Source organism: Sinocyclocheilus grahami, unplaced genomic scaffold (genome assembly GCF_001515645.1).
Source record: "Sinocyclocheilus grahami isolate Dianchi unplaced genomic scaffold, SAMN03320097.WGS_v1.1 scaffold359.1, whole genome shotgun sequence".
Classification (NCBI taxonomy): domain Eukaryota; kingdom Metazoa; phylum Chordata; class Actinopteri; order Cypriniformes; family Cyprinidae; genus Sinocyclocheilus; species Sinocyclocheilus grahami.
The window spans coordinates 55714-71608 of NW_015505538.1; the positions used below are offsets into that span (position 1 = coordinate 55714).

General features: G+C 39.5%; 1 protein-coding gene across 1 annotated transcript; it reads right to left on the reverse strand.

Annotated features, from left to right (window-relative positions):
• Positions 1-3385: 3385 nt before the first annotated feature.
• Positions 3386-12872, reverse strand: LOC107548988 (hypermethylated in cancer 2 protein-like). The gene is made up of 2 exons (XM_016229873.1): positions 12610-12872; positions 3386-8010 (listed from the first exon to the last, which is right to left on the reverse strand). The coding sequence occupies exon 2, from the start codon at positions 7978-7980 to the stop codon at positions 6295-6297; it is 1686 nt and encodes a 561-aa protein (XP_016085359.1). The 5' UTR covers positions 7981-8010; positions 12610-12872; the 3' UTR covers positions 3386-6294.
• Between the last annotated feature and the right edge of the window lie 3023 nt (positions 12873-15895).

The following is a 15895-nucleotide window of genomic DNA, read 5'->3' on the forward strand; positions in this document are numbered from 1 at the left end:
GAACTTCTAACTTTTAGTTATTCATCACTTGCATATTTAATGTTTGCATGGGAAAATCCAAGCAGAGTCATTTTCATGCATCACTGCATAGATCATGCTAAAGCGTTAGTATTTTCTGGCTTTGCATGGTCAAAACTGCTGAAATACTGGATTACAACTTTCCATAGATAAGGTCAAAAAGCGATTCTATCACCCAAGTCTTATGTTTTGAACTAATTTTAAAAGTTCATAAAATAAAACAATGCATTAAAGTAAACTTACAATTGAAGTAAATGGGGCACTTTGAGGGCACAAAAAGACGAGGTACCACATATTTTTTAAAGCACTTGCATGGATTGTTCCTTAAGATAATTAAACTAGAGTTGTCCAAATTGTCATTTAATACTACTGTTTTAGGCAGATGATCTTCTGGTTATTCATCACCTGTGTAATTCCTGTGTTTGGAGTTTCCTCTTTGTAAAAAGTCATCCTTCATCATTGCATGGTTCTTGCTAAAGTAAGAGATTTCTGGCTTTGCATGGTCAAGATAGTTGCATAAACAAGTCAAAAAGTGATTGTATCGCATAAATCAACCAATTTTGCTCCAATTTTAAAAGGCAAAACAATGCATTAAAGCAAACTTACAATTAAAGTGAACGGGGCACTTTAACGGCATAACAAGATGAGGTACTGCACATTTTTGTTAAATCACTTGAATGGATTCTTTCGAGCTATAAAGCGATTCTATCACACAAGTTTCATTTTGGCATGCCAATTTTAAAAGTATATAAAGCAAACCAATAGAAGTAAATAGGGCACTTTGAGGGCACAAAAAGATGGTATACCACATATTTTTGCTAAAGCACTTATGACCAAATCAGTCATTTTCCTGCAACATTGCATGGACTTTGCTGAAGATCCAGAGTTTTCTGGCTTTGCATGGTAAAGACTAGACTTAGACTAAACTAGACTAAAGGTAAAGAATATTGGAGTGTAACTTTGCACAGACAAGGTCAAAAATATTTATTTCACAGCGATCTTAAAGGAAAAGTCTTGCAATACCCCATTTACTTCCACTGTAAGTCATAAAAGCAAAAGAACACGAAGGAACTCAAACACACAAGGACACACCGAGAACCCAGCATTTTTTGATCAAGATTTTAATGAAAAGATTCTAAAATGACTTCTCGTAGCTGTACATTAAGACGTGAGATGAGCTCTGTACACTTGTTTATTCACATGAAACTGAATTCGAGCTGCATGTAGCTCTGACCTGAATACAAGCTCTCTGTGGAACGCAAAACCGCCGTGTTGTCCGCGAGCCGCGTTCAAGGCCGACCGAAAACACACACGCGACAGTAATTCAAACTAATAATCGTCAAGGGCGACTTGTCTTCATTCACAAGTGCCACAAACTAACGCTCCTTCTGGTGACTTATGTCTATTTTCTTCCATATTCCTCTCTAATCTGACGTCCTGCTCTCATTCAAACCGAAAATAAATATTAATCAGAATATAAAGTTATTGGAATGCTTAAGTAGAACGCGTATGGTGGACAGACTAGCAATGCAATATGGCGTTTAAGTAAAAACATATGGGAAACATGCCCACCTGCTATGCACGTGCTTGTAAATCTGGCTTTGGTTTAGTTAGTTTGGGTTGGGTTGGTTTGGTAAGTTGAGGTCCCTTACACTTACCAGTTATGTTGACAAGAGGCAACATTTAACACTATCTGGGATATGTAGAATCGGAACTACACATTAGCAGCAAACAAGTGTGAGTCCTAATCTTTGCATTTACTTAAAGCTTCACAACTCAAGTAAACTTTGCAATCTGTAAATAACTGATAAGATGTAAATCGCCTGCGTAAAGGACCTCAGTGAGAACTTAGAAAGTGCATTTTATAAAGCTTAAAAAGATGCGATCTTGCAGTGATGAGGACATGAGTGAGTGTTTCTTAGGAAAAACCTTTGGCTCTGTTGGGCATTTGCAAATAAAAGAAAAAAAAACGGAACGGACCGGCAGCTTTGAATCGCAGCGCACAACAACACGGCAGCTTTCAGTACAGAAACACAACCTTGAAAGCCTTTGACACAATTCTAAAAGGTCCCTTCCTGTATCGGCAGGCAGAGGCGTACAGACAGAGAACATTTAAAATCGACAAACAGCCTTCAAGAGTCTGTGACAGGGAACACATGATCCAGAGCACATGCATGCTTTGAGTGAGATAAGATTACAAAAACGATGTGGGATACATCCTTTATGATGGACACTTCATGGAGAAATACATTCCTCATGTCTACGTCTTCACAGGTTTGAAAATGATCTAACACGTGTCATTTTTTTATTTACCTCTCAGCTTACTACAACAGAATAAACTCAGACCCTGAAGACACGTCGTCTCACCCAAAGTGAATGCTTAAAAAGTGAAAACAGGATCAAACGAATAAATACATTCATCACTGACAATAGACATTTGATAAAAAGAAAAGAAAAAGTGAACACTGTCAGTAAGTGTTTGCACCAATGTAGACGGAGGAGAGGCCAGTCGGTTTTTAAGTTGCTTCTTTTCTGAACAAAGAAAAAAAAAAAACAGGCAGCTCAGAATACATACAACACATTTTTGAAAAACTAAAATAAACTAAGAGAGAGATAACTCAAAAAAATTAAATATATTTATTTATATTTATATATATTCATATATATGACGCAAGTTCTAAAAAGTTACTTTGAGGTAAATGTGTATGTAGTTTTATTCATGCGTATTTACATAAAAAAAGAAAAAAAGAAAAAGCAGCAGATTCATACAAATAATGATGTCAAGGACAATATAATTTTCAGAAGGGATGTCTCGGCACATCTTAAAGGGCCAATCGCAGATCAATAAAAGTAGCAGCCCATCCAAATCAAAAGCATGCGGCTACGTTCACAGGGTAAGACACGGTTACGATTCGTTTAAAGACGGTGACCTACACAGAAGCAGGTCCAAACTGGCCTCTCCTCACCTGAGGTCTATGACTGTAAAGAGTTTATGTAAACAATGAGATATTATACACAAGTATATTTAATGTCAGACAAGCTGTCAATCAATCAATCAATCAATCAATCATTCAAAATGTGCTTTGGTTTAGAAAATAGTCAGAAAATTTGGGTATGAGCTTTGCGCTTCCTAGAATGCTCGTTTTTTTCTCTTTTTTGCTCAAAAACACTCTGGAACTTAAAAGTAAAACTCTTCCACGTACATCTCTGGCTATGTTTTTTGATGGGTTTTTTTTTCCTTTTCTTTTTTTTTTGAAGGCGTTTTGAAATGGGAACACACTCGTAAAATCTAGTTTTTTTCTCTTTTTTGCTCAAAAACACTCTGGAACTTAAAAGTAAAACTCTTCCACGTACATCTCTGGCTATGTTTTTTGATGGGTTTTTTTTTTCCTTTTCTTTTTTTTTTTTTTTTTTGAAGGCGTTTTGAAATGGGAACACACTCGTAAAATCTATTTCGTAGGAAACTAGTGTTTTGCTTTTCATCAATAAAATACAGAAATTGACACAGTATTGACACAGTCTTACAAATGTAGTCGAAAGCTCTGCATTTCAAAATATGCAGAACTATCCCTGAAGCTTTGAAGTAGAAACATTATTGTCACAGTTTGAACATTTTTGTCATCCTTTTTCTGCTCTCCCAGTTCTCTCAGCTATAGTCTCAAACGATGGAATCAACAACAGAGCCTCGTAGCACCCAAGATATCGTTCATTGATGGTATTCAAATTAAGTGTTCGTAAATTAGCAAGATATCAATGGGAACTTTTTCCTGGAATCCTGTTCAGTACATTTGACAACAAAAAATATTGAACAAGTCTCCCTGAGTTGAGGTGTGTATCAACGCCAGAGCGCACTTATACTGTAACAAAACAAAATCTAACATGGAAAGATATGCACAACTTAGAAAATAAGACATTTTGGTGACTTGCATTGTTAAATATAATTGGCTATTTGGGTTAGTTTTGGTGCTATGCTGAAATCACATGAATACTGAATGTAAATGGAATGAGTTTATAAACGGTTTACATGTCTCCAGTGTATTGATTCTGAATAACTAACGGAGACAACTTTAAACTTAAAAAACGAAGTTTGAGCAGGCAAATTCAAGACCAAAAGGATTCCAGGAAAAAGACGTCTGTAAACATTAACACGACTATAGCTGAACCCAAAAGTTCATCATTAGCAAGCACAAACACAAGACTCAGGAGAAAGAACCAGAAATATATATCCCAAAAAAGGAATGCCATTAAGACTTTTTTTTTTACATTAAGAAGGCTAAGAATTACTCCTGGAATGTGATACACTGGGATTGGCGAAATAATTCATCTGCAACCGAGTTATGAAATGGAGATGGCAGCGAAGAATTCAGCATTGAACTATAAATTAGCGTTTACCCAACACTGATCATGTAACATTCACCCGACACAATTATCAGCATTTTAACCTTAAATTCTTTTCAACATGCATACTTTACATAATACCTCGAATGAATAAATGATAATGATTTTTTACTTGACGCCATGTAACTTAGCATGGTTTTAGAACAAGGTTTTATTTGGGGCTGATGGCTAATAAGCAATCCAGTGCATCAATTCCTCCTTATTCAGTAAGCTTTCCAAGTATGGTCGACATGTAACACAAGAAACTACAACACTCGCTATGCGGTTTTCTTTTGGTCTGAACTAAAATAAATTAGTCCTTCGGAAAAACTTCAAAGTCTCTCTGCAGACAAAGAAAGAAACCAAAAGACACTCTTGAGAAACTACTGTAAACTTCAAAAAAATGGAAAGCCAGTGGCCCACCAACCACGAGAAGAAGTTCATTGGTTTTTAGTAAAATGTCAAGTACAAACTAACATCCCACTACATTGCTCTTCGTCAAGAACTAAAAAGACAAAAGCACATCCTTACCTCCTGCAATGCAATCTAAACACTTTGGTAGGGATATTCTACAGGAAACGTTTGTTGGTAAGACATTCTCCCCGATATTACATTTTTCTTTGGATTTCTCGGACATAAAACTCTCAATACCTTAAATACATGCGCCCAAAGAAGCTATTCTCTAAATTAATGCTTTTAAAACTTAAAACCTTTGTTGATGGGCAGGTTACTACTACTTTGAAAGCCTCAGCAAACTTTATACATCTATATTCAGAGACCTCCATAGTTCCAATTAAGGTTCTTAATTAAGAGGTAGCAATGAGACAAGACCGTACAGACTCGTCTTGTTCAGTGAAGGGAAAAACTTAAATCAAAAAAGTGAAAAATAACAGTACTGACAGAATTTCTGAAGTTAGATATCACTAAAATGAACCCTACCCAACCCATCACCCAAACCTCGCTTATCCCAAAAGAAATAAAGGAAAGAACTTCCAGTTAAAACATTCACAGAAGCATATCAATAAGTTATCTAAAGATATCTAAAAAGTACCTTTAAGTTTGGCTTTTCTTTGAGAGTAAACCCCTATATACTATGTGAGTAAACACCCATGGCCTCTCGTCACCACTTTGCCATTGGCTTGCATCCAGATGTTGAAGCAGGGCACATTAGGTTATATCCATGCAAAATCTGATAACCGATTTATCAACCACAGTACAAAACTTATCAAAGACCCTGTTTTCCAGCTACACCTAGAATAAAGCCAATGGATGTGATGTGCAGAGTAGGTATACTGGGAAATGTTTGGTTGGATGCACAAAGCTTTTATGAAACACGACCTAAATGATGACAGACAAGCCATCTTGCACGTCTAACAACACTATCTTAGGAGACACTTCAAAGAATTAGAACCTTTGTGTATAGAATAACTTGGTAAGTACAAGCCCAAACCTTGCTGAGAGTTTTACATAAAATATACCACCAGAACTCTCAAGAGTGGTACTTTATCAAGGACCAAGAATGGAAAGAAGGAATAATTCTGGGATACCAAAAAACGAACCAGACAGACCACATGGACTCAAGACATATCGTAAAAGCAATGCATGGATTGCAGTGGTTGAGAGTGGTCAAAATATCCCAGGGAATCATACAACAGCATTAGTACCCCAGTTTTACATTCACAGCAAAATTCAAAAAGGAAAAAAATCATAAGCCCATAAACTCATACCGACTGGTTTATTCTTTCCATTGTTGGGGCTCGTTGTTTGAAAGGCTCCTCCTGTAATTTATAGCAGAAGAAATCCTGCTTTGGGTTATTGGCTCCTTGCAGTCTACTTCAAAAGGAAGAAGTGTGCATTGACTCTTTTTGCTGAGGGTCTCCTGTTCAATGTGTCTTTGGCTTATGACGGGGAGGTATGCATTCGTAGGTGGCTAATGAGGTTACGCTGCTGGGTAAATTTGCCTCCACATAGCTGACATTCGTACGGCTTCTCACCTGAGTGAACCCGCATGTGCTCTGTGAGCCGGTACTGGCGGGTAAAGCGCATGCCGCACTCCTCGCAGGCGAATGGCTTCAGCCCCAGGTGGCTGCGCATGTGGCGCGTCATGGTGCCGCGTTGAGTGAACATCTTGCCGCAGATGTTGCAGGGGAAGGGACGGGTGAGCCAGTGGGTCTTCTCGTGTTGTCGAAGAGTGGCCGGATCTTTGTAGCTCTTGTTGCAGACCGAGCAGCTGAAGCGACGCGACTCAGTGCTGTGGACATGGGTTATTTGCGAAGACAAGTCTTCCGCTTCTACTTCATCTTCCTTTGGATATGAATCATCATCCTCCTCTTTGATGTACAACTCTTCCTCTGTGTGGGTCTCCACATGGGCATTCAGCTCCTCTGAGCTTGGGAAGCCTTTACCACAGGGGATGCAAACATAAAGGTTGTCACCGAGGGCAGGCTCAAAGCCTTCTTGACGGTAGACGTAATTGGCGCTATTCCGCCCACCTTCACTCTCGCTCTGTCCACTCTCTTCACTTTGCTCCTGTCCATTCTCTAAACCTTCCTCATCATCTTTACACTGGAAGGATACTTCAGAGTTGCCATTTCCCCCACCAGGGAGCCTCTCCCCAGCCACATTCAATCTTTTCGCAACTCCGTTGGGTAAAGTTCCTCGTTCTGCATCTTCACCTTTGTTGCCTTCGCTCTTGGGTTGCCGCCTCTGCCGGGCAACCTGCCGGGAACTTTTATGCTGGTCGATGTCTGGAGGCAGTTGGCTCTCTTCACATTCTCCTCCACCCAGCTCCATGGGCTCTCCAGGGGTGAGGTTCTGCGTGTTGGTGTTCTCATCAAATGAGGCACTGTTGGCTGTGGATTCTGAGGCAGATTGAGGTGATTCTTGTGGGATGCTGCTGGGACTTACTTCTTCAGTGGCTGTGCTCCCTGAGGGGCTTTTCTTGGAAAGGTCTAGGCCAAGTTCCTGCATGCCACAACTGCCGTTGCTTCCATTCTTACTCGTTGAGGGACTGAGCGAATTCGCTGAGGTTGCACAGTGGGCGTTTCTCACAAACATCTCATCCTCAGACAAGTCATCTTTGAGTAGCTCTTTGTGCCTCTTTGTCTTCTCACTGTCTTTTAACCCTGACATTTGGTTTGGAGTTACAGATGTAGAGGACAGCCTTTGGTTCCTAGATGTTCTTCCATTGGTAGGGGTGGTTGGTTTATTAAGGAGGGATCTCCCGTTACGCTTTAGCTTCTTCCTGCAGAGAGTAGCCAGGTCGTGAAGCTGGAGGTAGCTTGCTGCCGTTAGAAGGGCATTGAAATTGTGGTCACTGAACTGATCGGATGACAAAAGCTTGCCGGTGTAAATGAAGTCTAGAATCTGCCGGAAAACCGACGGGTTGACCATGTCCGTGTCGAGGTTAATCAAGTTGTCGTGAAGGATAAGGGATTTGAAATAGATACTGCTGGCTGCCAGGATGTTCTTGTGGGCCCGAAAAAGGGCATTCTCTACTACTATGATCACATCACACAGATAACCTTTGGCTCTTTGTTGGTTTAGCTGCAGCAGCAATTGTTTGGCATGATTTGGCAATTCCATTTCCAACTTCTTTTTCTTCACCTATGAAACCTAAAAGAGAAAAAACTCTGTTAGTCATTGTCATAAAAAAAAATCCATATAATTTTATGTCCTACAGCAAACTCTCACAAGAAAATTCACACCAAGTGACCTTTTTTTTACTGACACTTTGCAAGTATTCTGTTTTTGTTTTTAAAATTGGGTGTGGCATATTGGGTGTGGCATATAAAAAAATAATAATAATTAAAAAAAATAATAATAAAAATAAAGTATCTCTCTCTTTATTTATTCCTTCTCTTTCTAGCTTGTACTTATTTGAACAATGTCTAAGAACTTGGTATTACAACCACGTCTTGTGTCTGTTTGCCTCTTTAAGAAGAATCGCTTTATGTATCCCCCAATTGTAAGTCGCTTTGGATAAAAGCGTCTGCTAAATGACTAAATGTAAATGTAAATGTATCTCGTCCATTTTGTTCACCAATGACCGCACATTAGCGAGGAAAATGCTGGGTAAAGAGAGCCGGAGCGGTGTTAGCTTTAGCTTAGTTCTTAGCCCTCCGTGCTTACCCCGCCTTTGTTTACGATCACGACACCGCCTGCGAGCACTTCCGCCCGGCCGGGTAGAGTGCGTAGCCTCGGGTGTTCTGGAGATCTCAGGGATGAGTCGAGGATTGGTGATAACACTGTTGGAAAAGTGCACACCAATATCCAAAAGCTCCTGTCGGGAGTAAGATGTTAAGGCAAAGCTGTTCAGTGTGAACAGGCCCGAGATAATAACATTAATGTTTACAATCTGTACAAGTCTGAACCCTGAAATCTTCAAAATGACAGTCTCCGTTTACTTGTCTCATAAAAACCAGTATGCCCAGCCCTAAAACTAAACCCTATCACGTGATACCATCTCTCAGGGTATTTATAGGCCTCAAGCACAGGAGTAGTCAAAGAACTGCATAGATAACCATAAAGCACAACTGCTTGGGCAAACTTTGATAGCACCCAAAACCCACGGCGCAAAACAACAAAAGACGTTTGAGAAACACGTTTATCTAGAAGTTGCACACAAGACTTGATAAGATGCTGCCGGTCTTTCAACTGCTTTGCGGACATTCTGACCTCTCCTCAAAAACCATCAGTCCCATCCCAGAGATGAATCTCTAATCAGAGAGATTGTCGTCAGAAAAAGTCAAAGTGCAAAAGCGGCCAGTAAAAACACGGGTAAACAAGTCTGGCAACGACTGCGCTTAACCTCATAAACAAGCTTATCCGGTGGCACGGACCCCTAGGGCCCTGATTTTATTGTCTTAATGCCATAAAAACACAGAGAGCACTTTTGCTCTTATGAAAGAGGGCATTGGTGAAACAAAACATTATTCATGAGATGTATCAACGTATTATATCTACCCTACAGCAAATCAAGAACAAAAACACAACCATAAACATTATACATTTTTTAAGTGCCTGAATGTTTCAGTGAAGATTCAAGGTGACTAAAATCTTCAAAAACACTGATGCAAGTTGGGTTTTAATAACATCACGTTGGTTAACTTGATAAAAGACACTTCCATAGATTGTGCCAAGAGAAATTCAGATCCAAGTGCTTACTGTAACCACCAGCTTCAAGAGATCCGAGCCAACCTGGAAGCCAAGCAAACCTGATCTAAATAATCTGACAAACGACCTCAACTAAGAGATAACAGTATCACTTATCTGAAGAACTCAAGACCTTTGTCCACTGCCCGTGTGCTTTTCATTCAATGTTATGCTCTATTTGTGCTAGAAGGATGGGATTTTATTTCCAGCCAAAAACAGGCATAAAATCTTCTTTACGATGATGACAAAACAACTGTACAAACCAGGCTAGCTTCTATCTGTATTCAACCATTAAGTTTGTAATCTGACACATCAGAAAATGAATGTTCAACAAAAAAGTGATTTTTATTTGGAATAACACGAAGCAATGAATCATGCACAATAAGACCAGAATCATGCATTAAATCAATTCTGACAAAAAGTCAACATGCACTATAGGTCTGATTACACTACTGATAATTTCAAATGAAGTCACACTGTTTGACACCAGCAGGACATTTCTTGCATTTGTCCAGGCACGCGTTGCAGTATTTTGCGAATAAACCGAAAATGCATCTGGGTTCATGCGCATGTCATATGTGAGCTGGGCTAGATGTTGCAAAATACCTGAGAAACTAGACTCACTACCACCTAAAATTGTCCGAAGACATCAAACAACCACACCTGTTTCAAATGCACTTTTATGTATGTCACACTTGTACTTAAAAACTAAATCACTGAAACCAAAGATGATCACACAAAATGCTTAAAATTTAAAAATGTGTCTGCTGGAAATCAAGAAATAAGGAATCTGGTGCAAAAACAGCCACTCAACCAGATTGGGCAACCCTGGAATAACCCTCAACAGATAAATCACATCGTATTCGTCAGTATCCCTACACAATCCTGTAATGTCTGTTTTGCCCAAGAAGTGGTTAAAAGGTTCCAGGTTAAAAGGATCTGGTCAATAAACATGCCAAGCATGTTAGACAAGATTTCAGACATGGGGTGATGCCTTAAAGCAACAGCCACACAATGCATGCATGTCGCCTACATCTAAACTGGCCTAAAAGGGTTCAACTAAACAAATAAATACAGGTTAACCTATATTCTGGTGAAGAACAGAAATAGACCCAAGTTAAATCATTTCAAACAAGGTTTATAGCCATTTTCCTGTTAAAAAAACATGAGGGGAATTTGAAAAATAACAAGTCAAACCATCATTATTACCCAACCAGACTAGACTAGTACAGAGGTGCCATGACTAGATGAACAGATAAAGCTGTCAAAAACATCGTAAATTTCACGAAGAATAGGAGGAAAAGATTGTGCTCCTCTGAAAGCGAAACACTACTCCGCTGCTGGGTGTGAAATAAGATTTCAATCAAAACACAAACCCACAACACAATTCATAACGATCTTCTCAATGATAATGGCACTAAATAAACTGTCTTCAAGCCCCGTTCCCGCCCCATCCATTCAAGAGATCTGATCATCTGCATTATTCAAAGCAGAAACCCAGAGCTGCCTTTCATAAGAGTATTGATTAGATCTTAACATGAACGCCACTACATCTGTTAAACACATATTTTATTCTCATTTTCTCTGACCTTTGAAGAGGACAACAAAACAATTATGACAAGGCCAGCCCAAGCTCGTCGAGAAGCATTTGGAAGCAAACTCCACAGTTCGAAGATAAGCCTCACTGGACCATGCATGGACCTAAACATCAGCGGCAAAGGAAAGCAAAGCATGCATCTGCAGGTTTGCTTACCTTCAAAATGTTCATCACGACAGCATGCACAAGACTCATAACAGGCTCTCTTTATACAAAATGGCCATATCTTTGGTTAAAAGTTCTTCGATTGTCTCATTCAAGCAAACTGTCACCCAGAAAGGGAGTTACTTTAGTGTGGCACTGACTGATCTAAACCCACCAACCACTGTAAAACAAGCCCCCTCCCCCAGTCCATTAAAATGGATGAGATTAAAAGGGTCCTTCAAGATCTCCTCAAGATATAGAAGTAAAAGAATTGAATATAACATTAAATAGGCTATCAATAAGATCGATGACTACATCCACAAAAGCACTTTAGAACCTCACATGCACTTCATAATGCATCAACAAAGCACCTTTTCCTCATAAAGAGGGATCTATGTACATGCATTATGAGAAACAAACAATAACAATCTAAAGTCTTCATTGCAATATCTTAACTGCATCCCAAACTACAGTGGCAGAGGCAAAGGTGAGCTGTCACAACACCCAAAATATACTGTCCCATTTAAAAGGTAGCTTGGGAAAAAGTTATTCATCTTTATGTTTGTATGGCTCATATGCTGCAAAAGAAACAAACTCAGCGTTGCTTCATAACACAACCTAGTCATGCTGATCCGAGTGTAGTACGCACCCAAACACAGCAAGCAAGACTCGACAGATAAATCAGCTTTTCACTCATAAATTGCGGCTTGCTTTTGTGTATTTAATGGAACAAACACGGATGACCTGAAGTCTTCATTGTGACATCTTAATGCATTGATTAACAGCGCAAAACAATGCATGCATATTATATTCGAGCATTATAAATGCTAAACGCGATCTTTTAATGTATGCATTAACGATGCAAAACCATGCACAAATATTCAATATGAGCATTATACGTGTTAAAAGGTAAAACACACCGAGGGAGGGGTGAGACAGGAATGCTGGCCACATAAAGGGCCACTGATCGGGTTTTGCCATCAAGGTGGCGACTAATCATTTTTACTAAAATATAAAGATGCAGTATATAGGTCTTTCGTGTCTTAAACACTGCATCTGATTAATGCATAAGCCACGCTGAAACAAATACAATGCTTTTGATAAAACACACATATCTGTCCCTGCCAGGCTGCGCTCGCGCTGTACGTGCATTAAAAGCCCAGTGGGCACGCGATAGGAGCAGTCTGTTGGAGGAATCAGTTTCTTTAAAAAAAACAAAAAACAAGAGAAGAAACCCCTCACAAACCCCCGTTAAATCGCACGTGCGTTTCCCTCACAATAAAACCCCAAACGCGTGTGTAAAAATAAAGTATCTGTACCTTAATGCATCGAAAGGAGCTCTTCAAACAGTCCTTCTGTTTTCACATCTCACAGCTTTCCGAGCGCCATCTTGCCTGCAAGACTGTGTGACGTGAGAAATCCTCACCCCTGACCCAAATCTGAATAAGAGGCAGTAAAGAGAGGGGGAGAGAGGGTAAATGCCCTGCCTCTGCCAGCCACACACTCTCATTTGCCTAAACAGCCCAGGGCTGCTGCTGCTGAGAAGGTGTAACGTGCCATGACCTGCCACTGCTGCTGCCACATTTGCAATCCAAATGTTGCTGTGTGTGTGTGTGTACAGGTTTATATATCCTGGTGGGGACTTAAACCTGACTACACACAGACTCATGGGGACTCGTGTCACGATGGGGACCTAAATTGTGGTCCTCACGGGTACAAAAGCTTATAAATCATACAGAATGAAGTTTTTTGAAAATCTAAAAATGCAGAAAGTCTCCTGTGAGGGGTAGGTTTAGGGGTAGGGTTGGTGTAGGGCGATAGAATATATGGTCTGTACAGTATAAAAACCATTACGCCTATGGAGAGTCCCCACAAGGATAGCTGATCAGACGTGTGCGCGTTTTTGTGACAAATGAGGACATACATTTGTATAATGACAAAGGTATGACAGGTATTACAAGGAGAAGGTGACTTTTCAGGACATTACCCCATGTCCCCACTTTTCAAAACGCTTATAAATCACACAGAATGGAGTGTATTGAAAATCTGAAATAGCACAAAGTCTCCTGTGAGGGGTAGGTTTAGGGGTAGGGTTGGTGTAGGGCGATAGAATATATGGTCTGTACAGTATAAAAACCATTACGCCTATGGAGAGTCCCCACTTTTCACAAATGTAAACCTGTGTGTGTGTGTGTGTGTGACTGTGCCTCTGTGCATCTTCAGCTTGTGAAGGGGTTGCTATCATTTCTAATTCTAGTATAGTAACTATGCATGCTTTTATATTAAACTATATAAGGAATATTTGTACTTTTATGAGTGCACTTTTAATTTTGAGGTAAAAAGGTGGTTAAAACCCCTTACAGCGTAAAATACATTCACTGAAATATAAATTGGTGTAGAAACAATTTTCACTCAGAAATTGCTACCCAGATAGTACACTTAAAAGTCTGCAAGATGTCTGTTAATGATCGCTTCATCTGCTGTGTACAAACATCTGATAGACGTCTTTAAGATGTCAGTTGTACATGCATTCTAAATCATAAACATCTTAAAGACATCTTAAAGACGTCGGATAGGAAACGTCCTCTAGATGTATTGCAGATGAGCAAACTCTCTAAACAATAATACAGATGTCAAATAGACGTCTCCGTGCTGTAGGCCTACATGTGCTATCAGGGTAGTAGGCTACATTTCACAAACAATGACAAAAAACAAGTAACACATTGAATTTAGGAGTAGGAAAACGTAATTTGTTTTATTTTAAAACATACTCTAATTAAATGTGTATTTACAACAATTTACAAACATTTTTTACAGTGCATTTAGTCAAGTCACATTTATATATATATAGGCTAGTGCTTTATACAATAGCCTATATGCTTTCAAAGCAGCTTCACGGTAATAAACAGGACCAGCTAAAGTGTTTTTCAAAAGGTTTAAATCGGACATAGATACAAGCTGTTCTTTTTGTGGTGACCCTAATGAAACTGATATGCATATCTTTTGGGATTGTCCTCATGCACACACAGCTATTTTGGATTGCATTTTCTAATGTTATCAATCGCAGTGTACTCCAGGGTTTCGCTCTGCTTTTTAAGGATGTACCGTTTGGCTTCTTTAATATACAAAAAGATCAAATTAATGAATATTTTATTATTCACCTATTATTACTTCTTGCAAAATGTCATATTCCCCGCAGTAAATTCACTCATCAAGTATCACTCATTTTGTATGATTTATTTATTGTTACATACGTCTATAAATGGTGCTTTGCATGTAATGTCACCTCTTTGTATGTAATGTTGATATTCTCTGTATTTTTATATTTGGTACCTTGGCATTAATAAAAAAATAAAAAAATAAAAAACAGTAATAAACAGGAAATAACTGTTAATGATGCAAATTAATCAATTACAGCTGTGTAGAAGACAATAGTGTCATTAAACAGCTCAAATAAGTTCAAGTGTTTGCGTTCTCATCTGATAGTGTCAGTGCAGTTAGATCAATAACATTTTATGAATATGAATTGTCTTTTTAAGCACTTATTAAGCCATATACATTTATAGTCTATAAATTGAAGCCTGATTTCAAATAAAATTGAAGATAAATTGAAGACTGATTTCAAACCTACACTCTAAAAAATGCTGGGTTAAATATAACCCAGCGCTGGGTTGAAAAGGGACAAACCCAGCAGTTAGGTTGTTTTGACCCAGCGGTTAGGTTGTTTTGACCCAGCGGTTAGGTTGTTTTGACCCAGCGGTTGGGTTGTTTTGACCCAGCGGTTGGGTTGTTTTGACCCAGCGGTTGGGTTGTTTTGACCCAGCGGTTGGGATGTTTTGACCCAGCGGTTGGGTTGTTTTGACCCAGCGGTTGGGTTGTTTTGACCCAGCGGTTGGGTTGTTTTGACCCAGCGGTTGGGTTGTTTTGACCCAGCGGTTGGGTTGTTTTGACCCAGCGGTTGGGTTGTTTTGACCCAGCGGTTGGGTTGTTTTGACCCAGCGGTTGGGTTGTTTTGACCCAGCGGTTGGGTTGTTTTGACCCAGCGGTTGGGTTGTTTTGACCCAGCGGTTGGGTTGTTTTGACCCAGCGGTTGGGTTGTTTTGACCCAGCGGTTGGGTTGTTTTGACCCAGCGGTTGGGTTGTTTTGACCCAGCGGTTGGGTTGTTTTGACCCAGCGGTTGGGTTGTTTTGACCCAGCGGTTGGGTTGTTTTGACCCAGCGGTTAGGTTGTTTTGACCCAGCGGTTGGGATGTTTTGAACCTAACCGCTGGGTCAAAACAACCCAATAGCTGGGTTTGTCCCTTTTTAACCCAGAGCTGGGTTATATTTAGAGTGTACAGAAATAAGTTCAATCTAAAGTTTTTTAGATAATTGTCTATTTTCACATACATTTCTAAATTAAAGAGCTATATTCAGTTGTGCACATTACTTCATTGTGAGGCTATGTGTGCATCTTGATATATTATATTGTGATTTATTAGGTGGATCTTAGCTACACTCTAAAAAATGCTGGGTTGTTTCAACCCAACTTTGGGTCAAATATGGACTAACCCAACTTTTGGGTTAAAATTTAAATGTAAAAATTAAACCCAACAGTTGGGTTAG